At 25.6% G+C, this 14965-nt stretch overlaps 1 protein-coding gene across 1 annotated transcript; it reads left to right on the top strand.

Annotated features, from left to right (window-relative positions):
* The first annotated feature begins 711 nt into the window (after positions 1–711).
* LOC145829814 (serine/threonine-protein kinase PLK1-like) lies at positions 712–14965 on the top strand. The gene is made up of 11 exons (XM_082937682.1): positions 712–987; positions 2309–2458; positions 2774–2899; positions 8264–8451; positions 8727–8855; positions 9299–9477; positions 10473–10634; positions 10799–10876; positions 12233–12438; positions 12662–12793; positions 14118–14965. Exons 1-11 carry the CDS (start codon positions 820–822, stop codon positions 14328–14330), a joined length of 1731 nt encoding a protein of 576 aa, XP_082793808.1. The 5' UTR covers positions 712–819; the 3' UTR covers positions 14331–14965.

Below are 14965 nucleotides of genomic sequence, written 5' to 3'. Positions count from 1 at the left end.
AAACTCATAATAGTTTAAGGTCACTCAGGACAGTTTTTTGACACAAAGAGTGGCAAGCCTGTGATTTATTTTTTTTTAATTGTTGCCTGGGAAATACATTTTTTACTTTACATTGTTCTCCTTACAGGTGGCATCTTAGTTTTCTTTATTTCTATTTATTGCAATATTAAGAAAAATCTCTGTTAAGGAAATGTTAAACTTATGACTACAAATAATTTATATTCAGAAATAAATAAATTTATTTTGTTTTTAGTTTTTGATCATAATTTTCTATTTGAATTAAAAAAAAAAATTAAAACAACATTATTAAATAGAATATTGCAAGTAGCATTTCCTAAAAGTTATAGTTAATTATTTCAAAAAACTTAGAGATAGGTGATCGATTTTTAGTGATTTATGTATATTTTCTTTTTATAGGTTTCTACTCCTGTATGGAACTTATGTACTTTCCAATTCTGACCCTTAAGATTGTAAAAAAAAAAAAATCAAAAAAACAGTAAAAAGCAACTTGTAGCTTAGTTGAAACTTTCAAAATAATATCAAGTAATAAAAAAAGTGGTTTACCCCCCTAATGCACTAAACTGTCAACATTTTTATTTATAAGAAAAAATTGAAGGTAGTGCTAAAATTATTTAGCTAGTGATTGTTTTTAAAAACTTAAGTGGAAGTCTTGGTCAAATTGCATATTAACTAGACAATAATCACTCTTTTTTCCTATACCTGTTCAGTGTGATGAACTAAAGATGCATGCAAACAAAGTTATTTTCCTTATAATTTTTTTTACAGCTTTTTGTTACTTGAGTTAATTTATACAAAATTATGTCATCAAGAAGTGAATCAAAGGAAATTCCTGTTGAATTGTATGATAACAAAACCAATACTTACTACAAAAAAGGAAGGTTTTTAGGAAAAGGAGGATTTGCAAAATGTTATGAAATTACTGATGGCCGTTCAGGGGCAATATTTGCTGGTAAAATTGTACCAAAGGTAAGTAATAAAGTTAATGTTTATGAGTTAGTGAAGGACTAGATATTTAGTTATAAAATATTTGTGTCTAAGTATAACATGTTCCTGTTCCTTTTTTTCTCAAAACAACAATAGTTTTTATTTTAAGAGTAAGCTACCATATGAAGAAACTTATTTACCTAAGTAGTTTATTAGAATTTTTTACCATAAAAACTTAAAATCATTTGAATTCATTTTATTTGACATGAAGTCTTTATATATTATTTAATAGTTTTTTATTGTTTATTATTAATTGTTAATGTTTGAGTTTTATAATCTATTTTAGAAACCAATTTTAAACTCGACTAATAAAAACTTAACTTATTTATTTTATAAAAAACTAGTAGAACTTTGTTACATCATTATTAGCATTCTTTAAGTTTAAATTATTATAAATATTTCTAAAAGGACATATCTCAAAAATAACTTGAAATTTATTAAAAAAAGGGTTATAAAAGGTTTGATTAGATAAAAATGGTAAACAGAACCATTAGAAAATATCAAAAGAGTTAATTCACAATAACTTAAAATTTGAAATTATAGGATTTACTTACTGCGCTATTGTTAATTTTTTTTTATAAATTAAGTACTTTTCAAACTGTTCTTGTTATATTACTACAAACTATTTTGTTATTATTTTACCAAATATTATATATTATTAATAGTTTTTTGTAATTTATTCATGTTAAGTTTAAAATAAAAGAACTATGCATTTCAAAGTAGGAAAATTAATCTATAAAATTATTAGCACTGTTGGTTTCTTTTAAACGGTCTGTTTATGTTGTAAAAGTAAGTGCATGATTTAAATTGTAATTAACAAAATGAAATAATATATTTTTTAATTCATATTTAAGATAAACAAAATATCAGGTTTCTGAAAGACAAATATTGGATAATTTAATAATTTCATATTTATTTCATCTTTTTTCAAAACATAAACTCTTGGACTTCAAACTAAATTTAAAATGTATAATGATTTAAAAAAAGTAATTAGGTTTTATTTATTTATAAGTTTCATATGATTAATCTCTTTAAAGTTTTATTATTGTTTTAACTTAAAATAAGTTTACTTTTGCTAACAAGTTAAAAAGAATTATTTAAATTTCATGTATTGGAATAAAATGTAAGCTTTAATTTAAAATTTATTTGTTATGTTGTAACAATAATTAAATATATTTCTTACTAATAAAAGTATATAAAAAAATAGTTAAATATAAAATTAGGGTTAATTTAAAAGTTAAAAGTAATTTGAAAAAAGTATCCTGGTTTTAAAAACAATGAAGCATTTTTGATAAATTAACAGACATTATTAAAGAAGCAAAACCAAAAAGATAAAATGTCTCAAGAAATCGATTTGCATAGAAAAATTTCTCATAAACATGTGGTCAAGTTCTATAGCTTTTTTGAAGATAAAGATTTTGTTTATGTTGTTTTGGAGTTGTGTAGAAGAAGAGTTAGTTTTATTTAAAATTATTTTAAGTAAAAAAACTCTAAATATTTTACTAGTAATTGAAGTAAGTTTAACTATTTTTCTATGTTGTTAAGTAAACTGTTTTGTAGTTTTTGTATATTAATTGCAAAAAAAATTATTGATCTGTTTTATTTTGTAACCAAATAAAAAATGCTCTTTATATGACAATAAGTTTAACTGTTTCAGCTAAACACATTTATAAAGTTGCATTAGTAATATTGAGAATAAAAAAAAAACTCAGAAAAGTAATAACCATGAGTTTTTTACTCAATTTACATATATTGTTTCTAATAATAGTCCCTGATGGAACTTCATAAAAGAAGAAAAGCTGTTACTGAACCAGAGGCAAGGTACTACATGCACCAGATTGCATTAGGAGTAAAATATTTACATAACAATAAAATTATTCATCGTGATTTAAAGGTTTGTTTTTTACAAAATGTTTAAATTTATTAAAAATGTTGTTGACAACCAGCACCTAAATTTTCTGTCAACTTATAACAAGTTTGTTATTATACATCATAATTTTTTATTTCAAATTGTAGAAATAGCTTAAATTTTTATTATCTCAATAGTTGAAAATTAGCAAACAATGGTATTCTAAAGTTTGGTTTTGGTACTCGTTTTTACTAAAAAGTTTAAACATAAATCATATATTAAAAAAAAGTTAATTAATTCGTTTTATTTAACGCATCATCAGAATAAGGTTGCTAAAAACTGATAAGAATATGGTGTAAATTTAGTTATATATAATGATCTTAAATGTCTAGCTCAAAATAGTTACATCATAAAGAGTTAAGTGTAAAGATCTTTTTAAAAGGATAATATTAGAGTTAAGTTATACTTTACTGATTTGAAATTATTGTTATGACAAAATTGTTAGAATAAAAACATTTAAGACTGTATAAATTTTACTTGAAATTAAATTAAAAAGTACATAAAAACGACAATAATGGTAACACTTGCTATTTTAGTTTGCTCCTTTCAAAAAGAACTTTTCAACTCTTTATTCTAAAGCTTACTTTGTACCCTTGCATCTCAAAGTTTATTAAAAATTGTTGAAAGCATTTGTTAGCTAAGGTAAAACATCTAAAATAAAAAAAACAATTTGATTAAGACAGTGCTTCTGAACCTTTTTAAAGTCGCGGAACCCTTTTCTAAAGTTCAGTTTTTCCGCGGAACCCCTAATTTAATTTTGCATAAAATGTTTAATATAATATTTCCTGCAAAAAACAAAATAATTTCAGTGAAAAACGATTTTTTTCGCAAAACCATATCATTGTTAGAAATCATACCAATTGTAATAGTATTAAGTCGAGTCAAACTCAAAGTGCGCCAGAGGCAATAGGTATTTTATGATTCTATAATAAATAAACGAAAACAAACATGATTAATCGTAAGGTCATAAAAATATTTCCTTGCATAAAAAAAAAGAAAATGAGAGTTTCCAACAATAACGAAATGAACATGAACCTAATCGAATTCACAGATTACTGTAATAAACGGGTAAGATGCCCAACGCAAAATAAATAAAAAACATTTAGTGCGAAACTTGAACTTGTCTCTTAGCAGCAAGCATGTCAACGTGCGACTGGATTTTGGATAGACTGAGACGGAGACAGGCAGATAAGGTTGGAGTCAGCATACAGTTCCTTTGCTTCGTTTTAATGTTTGTTATATGCGAAAAGCCGGACTCGCAAAGATAAGTGGTGGTGAATGGCAAAAGAAATTTTACTGCACGCTTAGCTAAGACGGGGTACTTTGAAATTGCACATATCCAAAAATCTAAAAGCTCCTTTCCTTTGAAACTCAATTTTAAATTGCTATCTTCAGATAGTTGCAGCAATTCGTTTTCTGTATCTGTAGGAAGATTCACTTCTTCTGAAACACACATAAAAGGATTCAAAATCCATAAATATCCGATGCGAACATCTTCAGGAAAATAATTTTGAAACTTTATAGATAAAAGATCAATGTGGTTGTAATTTTGTCAGAGAAGTTGAATTCTATGCATTTTTCATGGGCCTCATCAAACCGGTAAAACATCGCAAAATTACAATTGCTAACCTTTTTCTTCCAAAAGTTAATTCTATTTTTAAACGCCTCAATCTTGTCTGTCATGACAAAAATGAAACTTTGCTTCCCTTGCATGGTTAAGTTCAAAGCGTTCAATTCTTCGAAAATATCGGTGAGATAAGCTAGCCTGGCCAAAAAAACATCATCTTCAAAGAACTTCACTAATTCTGAGCCTTCATCTTCAAAAAAGGTGAACACCTGCTTCTTTAATTCAATGAGACGAACCAGTGTCCGCCCCTTCGACAGCCAGCGAACTTCGTTGTGATAAAGAAGTCGCAGATAGTCAGCATCTAAACTTTCACATAGGTCTTTGAAACATCTGGCCTTTGTGTCACTTTTCTTTATAAAATTAACAGTTTTAATCGACGCTGAGAGAACTTCTTGTAAACAAGAAGGAAGATGTTTTGTTGCCAAATTTTCTCTACGTAAAAAACAATGTATCCATTTAGCTTCAACTGCTTTATCCTTCATTTTCCTCACTACACCATTTATGGACCCAGTCATAGACACTGCACCGTCAGTACAAATGCGAACACATGTATTCCACTCTAAACCCTTGCAGTTGAAATAATTCTCGACACATTTCATTAAATAAAAAATGATTTCATTACATTGAAATAAGTTTTTAATAAAGATTTTTTTTTAGTTTTATTGTGTAAACATTAAGAATTTGTTTTGATTACACCTACATTGTCTGCTTTAGTGATAATACAAGTATTTTCAAGACTTTACTAAAAAATTAATTCGAAAAATTTGCAAAAGTTTGCGCAACCAGGACACCTATTTATAATGAATACCCATTATAAGTCCTACCGCTAGATACACACTAAGAAGATCAATGAATGCTATAATTATATATGTTTTCCATTTTATATGTTCCATTTTTTTTGAAATTTTATGATTTATGTTTTTTTTTTCTTTAAAATTTCGAAAGTCTCCGCGGAACCCCTGAGAGGCGTCGCGGAACCCTAGGGTTCCGCGGAACCCCATTTCAGAAGCACTGGATTAAGTTATATAAACTCTCTATAAGCTTAAATCAAAACAACCTGGAATGTGGAAGCAAGTTAACTTAATAAAACTGCTTTTTAATGTATGTACTAAGCAAGTTAATGACCTGAAACCAAACTGGCAAAATAATATTTATTTTAGGAGAAACTGCAGCTATGTTAGAATGATAACTTTCTGTGTCGAGTTTATTCTGATTAACTTTTCATAAAGATCACATAAATAGTAAAAAGAAACAAACTGATATAAAACTTATAAAAGATATTTAAAATTTAAATGTGATAAATTTACTTAGTTAATACTCCATCAAGCAATGTTATAATTTTTTATTCACAAAATTTTAAGTGTACAATACAAAAATTAGACTATATTAAGCTTCTAATAGTTAACATTGTAATGATATTTTGTTAAGTTATACACACCACTTTTTTAAAACTAAATTATTGGCTTTATAAATTAATTTAATCGATCGAAGTTATAACTTTTTTAAACTGGTAATGCTGCTTCTTTTTGTTCAAACGTTCTGTTTATCAGTACATTAAAACAATAATTTAAGTATAACTAAAATTATCTGAAAATAATAATTCTTAATTTCAAAGTTTGTATTCGAAAACAATTGTTTGGGTACATTATAATGGGTATGTACATCTGAAATATTTCTTAATTCATTTAAAAAAATATTAATCTTGGTGCGAAGTTAAAATATCTTATAAAAAATCAAGTAAATAGTAATTAATTAACATATAGGAATATGAGATATTAAGATAATAAAAAATATATAAAAATCAATAACTATTCAAAAATATAAATTTAAGCGTTTGCTAACAAAGATCCAAGCGAAAAAGTTCACTGGATTATATAATGGTATCAACAAATTAAACAGTATTCTTTTTTAATTACACTAACACATGTTTCTGTGTGTTAACGGGTTAACACACTTCAACGGAGCTATGAAATACAATATTTTTATCTTAAAATAAAAATCAGTATGTATTTAAGTTTGTAACAACAACTCCATTATAATATTAAAACATTAATAGAAGTGTTACATCATAGACATTAACCTAAAACATAAAATATGTAATTCTATTAAAAAAATATTTCAAATGAGTTATATTAATTATTTAAAAAGAACAACAAGTATTTAATTGTTTTGAAATAGATAAATACTTTCTAAATAGTGTAAATTCCCTACTTTTTGACTTGCATTTTTATTGTTATAGCTGATTGAGTTAACTTTTTCTTGATGTTTAATATTTAAATACCATCCAGTTGCAAATTTAGTAAGCTTAGTTGAATACTACTACTTTTTTATTCTTTACTTAGTACTTCTGTTAAAAGTTGTGTACTCAAGTGGTTTTGAAACAATAGAAAGGTTCACTAAGTATTCTTTTTGTTGATAACTTCTTAAAAGAATTTTTTTTGCACAATTTAAACATTGTTTTATGTTAAAAAACAAAGTATTGAAGTAATTTTATTCAAATGCAAGTTTTTGTTTTTACTTAAAACCATTTTTTAGATAGTAGATGGTAATTAAAAAAATGACTATTTTACTAATAATGGTATAATGTAAGGATCTTTATAAGAAAAAAAAAACCTAAAGTTAGTGTTTGAAGTTGTTAAATTTAACGTATTGATAAGTTTAGAAACAACTGATGACTAACTTTTTAACCTTGGCTTTTGCTTTTAAAACTAATATGTATAATTTTGAGGATTAGAAGTAGCTAACATATTAAATATTCAAGGCAATCATAAATAAATAATAAGTTCAACGCAATCATAAATAAATGTTTCATACTTTGTTTAGTGGCAGCGTAATGACGCTTAAGCGCGTCTGTTTGTCGCTGCTTTGTCAAGACCAGGCTTGTTGCATTTCAACTGAATTTGTAATTTTTTTTTCGTTTAGCTGTTCTTTTTTATAAAAAAAGTTGAAATTTTATAAAATAAGCTGCTAATAAATAATAGTACGTTTGTTTAATAAAATTGTGTTACTGAATCCAACAAGTTATTCGTAATAGTATACATATACACTTCAGTATACATTTCACTGAAAACAAAAAGTTAAAACTTAAAAAATTCCCTTTTCATCATTTGGTCAATTTTTTTACATTTTAATTTATGAGGCTTATATTATAAATACAACCTGTTTTTATCAAATACTTAAGTGTATTTAATTAAAATTAATATTTTTTGCTTCTATTTTGGTTTTAATATATTTATATACTTAGTTAGTTTTCTTGTAACAAAAGTATTTTATCAGTGAGTTAAAAAAAAAAAGAAATATTGAGAAAATAAAATTACTCAAGAATAACAAAACGGGCGCGTCTTTATTTACTTAGCAAATACTTTAAGATTTATAGCACATAAATTCTTCTTTTTAGTAACAAAGTTTAACCCTTGTTCTATAAAATACATCTAGATAAATTAATATAATGTGTGGTAATGAATGCATTATATAGATTAAGATATAAAGTTTTATATTAAGTTTGATAAGTACATAAATCTGTTAAGTTTTTCTTATTTTTATTTTCACAAGAATCTTTTTGTTTTACTTTCAAGTTTTAATATTTTTCCACACAAAAAAAATTATTAAAACTCAACAATTGGTTGTTAGATTTTTTGCATTAAAGTGCTTGTACCATACACCTAATTGAGAAAATTTATTTTTCATTTTATAAATTCAATAACAAATGAATTTATAAACAGTTAGGAAATTTGTTTTTGACCGATGAAATGGAAATCAAGATAGGCGATCTCGGCCTTGCCACCAGGGTCAATCAGGAAGGTGAACGCAAAAAAACACTGTGTGGTACTCCTAACTATATCGCTCCTGAAGTACTTTGCAAGAAAGGTCACAGTTATGAAGTTGATATTTGGTCCTTGGGGTGCATAATGTTAGTAAAAAATATTGAATGGTTAATGTTTATAATCATAAAAACTTTTGTAGTCAACTTTAACTTATTACGGTCCGAAATAGTGTTTATTACTTTTAGTTGAGTTTTTAAAGAAACTTTATCGTAAAGTTTTTAGCCTACTAACTTTAGCTATTAATTTTCAAATTGCTTGATTAATTTTTTACGTATTTTTAAGTTTTCTTAATACAACTAAGTTGTAATTATTTTTATATAAACTAGTATAAAAGTAGTATAACGTTTTATATCTTTTTCAGGTACACACTTTTAGTAGGAAAACCACCATTTGAAACATCATCATTGAAAGAAACCTACACCAAGATCAAAAGGATTGACTATCATGTGCCTAGCTACGTTTCTGAAATGGCATCCGTTTTAATAAAAAAGTTTTTTTAATTAATTTTTTTTACTTTATATTGATTTAATTGGGCAATTTTAGTTACTATTTAAACTTGTAAGTTATTTTAAATAGTTGTACAGTCGAATAAATAAATCAGGTTTAAAGCTAAAAATTGAACTTAAAATTTGTTTAGAGCAAAAATTATCTGTTACTTTTTATTATTTAATTACAATGATTGATTATTATATTGTTCCTAGTAGAAAATTAAACTAAAGTGAATAAGTTTATAATTTTCAACCCGAGTTCACTAACTTAAGTTCAATTTTGCCTAGTTGAATGTATTTTATGTAATATATTTCCTATTAGTTTTAGGAATAACCTTTTTATAAATTTAATGAAATAATTATTTTATACAATTATTAATTGAACTTAAAAAGGTAAGTTGTATAAATAATATGTTAGTATGGCTGTTATTGTTTTTTTTTTCAGAATGTTGAGAGGTGATCCAAGTAGGCGGCCAAGCATCGAAGAAGTTTTGGAAGATGACTTTTTCAATTTCGGTTATATGCCATCAAAGCTACCAACTTCTTGTCTCACAGTGCAGCCGCGTTTCAATCCTGAGTTATTACAATCCGTACAAAGGAAACCATTAAGTGATCTCAATCACAGTACGTTTTAACGGCTCAATTTTAAACTTTTAATATTAATTGAATTTTTATTCGTAACAGAAGACATAAAGGTCAAAAAGTGTTATAAACTAATAAAAAGTTTTAAAATAATACATTTTAAAGAAAAATATGTTAGCTAGTATTTGATTGAGAAGAAATTGATAAGAACCTTACTACCTATGTTATGATTATATTATCAAAGTTATACTTAAATCAACTTATTTACAATATAACTTAGAATAATACAGAGTTTTAGCAGAAATAAGGTTGAACATAACATAAAAATATTTTAGTAACTAAAAAATTATTGTGGTTTGTAAAAAGTTTTCTGTATATACTGTACCTAGTTTTTAAAACATAATTTTAAACTGTGCTGTTAAATTTAAATTCAATACTAGCTACAAACTTTTGTAGGACACAAAGCTACTAGTCGGACTTGTTAACATTAGCATAAAAATGTTAAACCAAGAAATGCTAAAAATAGCCTAATCAATATTTATAAATATTTTATCAAGGCTTTGTTATGCAAACTGAATGATAAATGACTTCATTTAGTCATAATTTATGTATTTTTTACTGTAAAGTAAGAAAACATTTTTCGTTTTTTACTTAAATAATTTATTAGTAACTGTATATTTTGATAAGTGATGTTTACTAATACAAAAAAAAACTAATTACATGCAATTTTAATTGTAATATATTTAGTTTTACCCTATGTAAGAGTTCAAAAGTAAATTAGCATGCTTGATATTAATATAATTTTTGTAAAACATAATTTTCAAATTTTAATTTGAGTTATATTATGAAACTTAAAATAAACTGTTTTAACTTACAGCATTTTTTAGTATGTAATTTTACTAGATACATTCTACTTGAAGTCCAAACTAAAATAGTATTTAAACATAGATAAATACCATACTTTCATATAATCTATATTAAGTTGGTAAAATAAAGCTTAGAAAATTACTTTGTTATGCTTTATTGTTTTTACACAGAAGAAAAACAAGTAACCAGCAAACACGATAAAGAAGAGCATATTGAAAATAATGAGTCTCCTGATTACCACATGGGCAATCTTATGAGTCAACTTTTATCACTTCGAGAATCAAACAGAAAGTTCACTAGTTTCACCGATGAACAACTTATTAAAGGCACAGGTTAGAAAAATAAACTAGAGTTAAGTTGTTAAAAAAAGGAAGCAACCATTTGTTTAGTGTAAGTTGCAAAAATAATGATAATGTAAAAAATATTACTTGAGTCAATTTAATACAAGTGATAATTTTGTTACAATGTCTTTTTAATTATGATTGTTATTAAATAGATGAAGCAGAGGATCCAGCAGCCCACCCTGTGCTTTGGATTGGTAAATGGGTCGATTACACTGACAAATACGGACTTGGTAATCATTTGTATTAGTTTGTACCTATATATATTTATATAAATTAACCTTAATTTATTTAAAGTTGTTGTTTTTTACAACGGCTGAAGTTTGATTTTTAGTTTTCGAAGAGGGTATAATTGCTGTCTTTTTTAAAATTTGAGTTGCACTGCATTTTGAAAGTTTTTGTTTTCGTTATATATAACTATTGAGTAGCTAAGTTTAATTTTTTTTTTGGTTTACCTAAAATGAACTATAAAATACTTTATGATTTTTCCTAATACTGTACAACATATAAGTTATTCAAAAGCAGTTAAGTAAATGTTGTTCAAAATAATTATTTAATTTTTGATTTCCTTAGCACCATAATCTAAAAATATCTACAATTAGCATGTTTACTGGGATGGAACAATTATCACTTTCAATACTTAAACTAAACAATCATTTATATTTAAAGATAGAAACTTAGCACTGTTTTCCGATCTTAGCACCATCATTGAACAGTGTTTGCTTTTTTATTAACTTAACTAAAATGAACTGTATTTTATTAACAAAGCATCTAGAACTTGGAATAATTTTAATTTCCAAACACTAAATTAATTAATTTTTATTTTTTTATTCTTCTTTTAATGTTGTTTTTGCAAAAATAACTTTTAAAACATGTTTTTTGTGGAGAATATCTCGTCAATTAATAAAATATTAAATACTCAAATTATACTTGTGAGTATTACAGAGTACATTAATTTTGTTTTCAAATGTAGTAAAATAGCCGAATATAACTACCAAAACAGCTAAATATTAGAAAAAAAAATTGGGATTAAAATAATAGCTTAAGCACCCTTGGAAAGTTTTAGTACTTTGTGTCATCGTTTTTGACGCTGGTTTGAAGCTCAATTTTCAATATTATCTCTAAAAACTAAAAATACATGCCATTTAGTTATACACGTAAAAATTTTTAGAAGAAGTCGGTATGGTTAATTTTCTTGCTCATAAAAATGTAATAGTTATGTTAATTTGTTTAGTTTTTTTTTAATTTACTACCGATTCTACTGATCCTTAAGTTGTTATGATATTAAAACCAAGGAAAAATTTATCTAATTTTCAATCATAAATCTACCTAATCTTTTTTTCAATTAAAAAGATTTTTATTTAGTAAGTCTTTAAAAAATCAAAATTTCTTACAATAAAATTTTAAATTGTCTATTTTAGTACCATTGGTAATTAGATATTAATAATTCTGAGGCTAGCTTTGTTGTACAATAAGCTACATTTATTTATTTTATAATATGTTTCATTGACACATATTGTTAAGTCTTAAAAAACGTTTGTTTTGATTAAAGTAAATTACTTTTAAATTATAAATCTTGAAATTAACAGGTTATCAGTTGTGTGACAACAGCAATGGAGTTCTGTTCAATGACTGCACGCGGTTGGTTCTGCACAGTGATAACAACCAAGTTGAATATATTGACAAAGAAAACACTGAATCTTTCTACACTTTAGACGAGTATCCTAGAATACTCAACAAAAAAATTACTTTGCTTCAGTACTTCCGCAGCTACATGACCGAGCATCTTCTCAAAGTAATTATTTTTTCAAACCATTAACATGTGTTAAAAAAGTTTAATTTTCAAAATTGCTTGTAATTTTATTCGCTTGTGTAGTTTATAATCTTCCAAAATAGCTTTTATTTTAGTTTAGGATCTTGCAAAAATTTTTGCATCTAAAAATAGGTAGTATATAATTTTGCAATTATTCTATTGAAATCCTTTGAGACTTAAAAATTTCAATTTTGTTATTATTTAGGCAGGAGCAGACATGGTAAAGAAAGAAGGTGATGAGCTTGCCCGTCTGCCATACTTGAGAACATGGTTTAGAACAAGAAGCGCCATTGTACTGCATTTGAGCAATGGAACTCTACAAATTAATTTTTTCAATGTTAGTGTAAAGCGCATTATTTTAGGTTTAAAAGCAGGGTTGCCAAAAAACCGGGAATTGAACAATTCTGGCAAAAAACCTGGAATTTTAACATGTTAAGTATTAAAATTTCGATTTGACACAAAAAATCTATCGTATAAATAAAAAAATTGTCATCATCAAAAATGTTTTTAATTAAAATACACATTTAAAGTGGCTTTACAGTCTCATACCGTAAACTTAACTTAAAATTAAAATAAGACCCAAAAATGTGTACTTTTAAAAACCTGGAGGAAATTTTGAAAACCTGAAGATAATTTTCCAAAAACAATAGGCATCCCTGTAAAAGTCTGTTTTAAATTTGCTTATTTTCATTAAAAAAGATTCTGGATTTTTAACAAGTAAGCAAACTTTTTTATTCTTGAGAGGAATGATTACGTTAAATTAATTGGTGAATTTTTTTATAATTAGTGTAAAAACTTATCACACAGCTATAAGTAAAGTTTTTTATATTCTACTTTTTTAGTAATTGATTGAATAACTATTAATGAAAAGTTCTAATAAGTTTTTTCTGTTTCAAATTCGGACAAATTGTTAAAAAAAAAAGAGGATCTTATTATAAACACAGGATAAACAGACGTGTTTATTTTATTTAACTAAGTAAACTATGTTATAATTAATGAACCACAAAAAATGTTTTGTACTTATATAACAAAATATATTAGAAATTGTAGTTAGTTTTCGAGTTAAATGTAATTTAGCAACGGTATTTTAAGACAAATTTTATTTGGTTTGATATTTTTAAAGTTTTATTATATTTGTGTTTCAAAGTTTTATAAGTTTTAAGTCTAGATGTTATGTTATCTCTTATCAATGATACAAACTTTAAATTGGTAGTTTAAGTAATTTTTTGAATAAATTGTATTTAAAAGAAATAATTTTAACCCCAAAAGACTTTCATGCTAAATTTTTTTTTATAGTTTTTAAATCTTATTCATAAAGCATATATTTAAGTAGCTAATTTTTGTGTTTTACTAAACAGTCTTAGGGTTTAACTGTTTTTTACATACAGTGGATGTGCCTAAAAACTAGGTAACATAAATTATATAGCTGTTTTTAGATAGATTTAAAAGCTTCTAACAATGGTATCTTATAACATGGTTTCTACACAAGTAAGTCAGGCTAATTAACAAAAAGTTTTTACAAAGCTCTGACTAGTTCAGATATTTTTTTGTTTGAGAAAATATTTTAGTTTTATCCATATGAAGTAGAACAAAAATACTGACTGGTTTAAAATTTAGTTGATTTAAAAAGGTTATACCTAATTTTTTGTTTCTTATTACAGGATCACGCCAAGATAATATTGGAACCGCTGATGGGGGCAGTGACTTACATCGCGCCTGACAAGAAGTTCCGAACATTCAGAATCTCCAAGCTCGAAGAACACGGCTGTGTGCGCCATTTATATGAACGTCTTGATTTTGCAAGAAAAATGCTCGAAAAACTCATCACAAGTCGCTCTGCCAGCGCTACAAACCGTGTCAAAGTCACCAATTAAAATCTTTTAATTTCTTAACTACAGATTATAAGTTTTAATGTGCTGCTGAATGCGCAGTGTCTGCTATATTAAAAAAATAACTATAGCTAGCTAAAACAGGAATAGTTTTGACATATTTTTGGTTACATTAATTTTTTTTGATAAACTTCAAACAAATATACATAACAGATACTCTATTTTTGCAATGAAGTGATCATGTTTTGGTAACTAAAATAAAACTGCACTTAGTGCCTATTTTAGTTACTATTTAAAAGGCATACAGACTACTTTTTTTTGTTTGTATTTAAATTAAATTAATATTCTGGTTAAATTAATTATAGCAGTAACAACATTTTGAGTTTTAATTTGCCACTAGAGCCTTTTGTGTTAGATTAGATATCAATTTTACTTCTGTTTAATTGAAATATTCCAAGGTGCTGCAACAGTCTTTACTTTTTTTTATATTTTCATTTTGAAAAGCCTTATTACTTAAAAACCATTCATGCAAGTTCAGACTAATTTCAAAAAAATAAGCACTTAAAGTTTGCATTTTATTACATACCTTGAATTAATTTTCATCGATTAAAAGTTTTCAATATGCTTGAAATTTATTTAATCGCATTTATTTGTTTTTATTATAAAATTGTATAACCTTA

Source organism: Thalia democratica, chromosome 2, assembly GCF_965202585.1.
Source record: "Thalia democratica chromosome 2, ktThaDemo2.hap1.1, whole genome shotgun sequence".
NCBI lineage: Eukaryota > Metazoa > Chordata > Thaliacea > Salpida > Salpidae > Thalia > Thalia democratica.
Note: the sequence above shows the minus strand (reverse complement) of the source record. Positions and strands in the feature narration are given on the sequence as shown.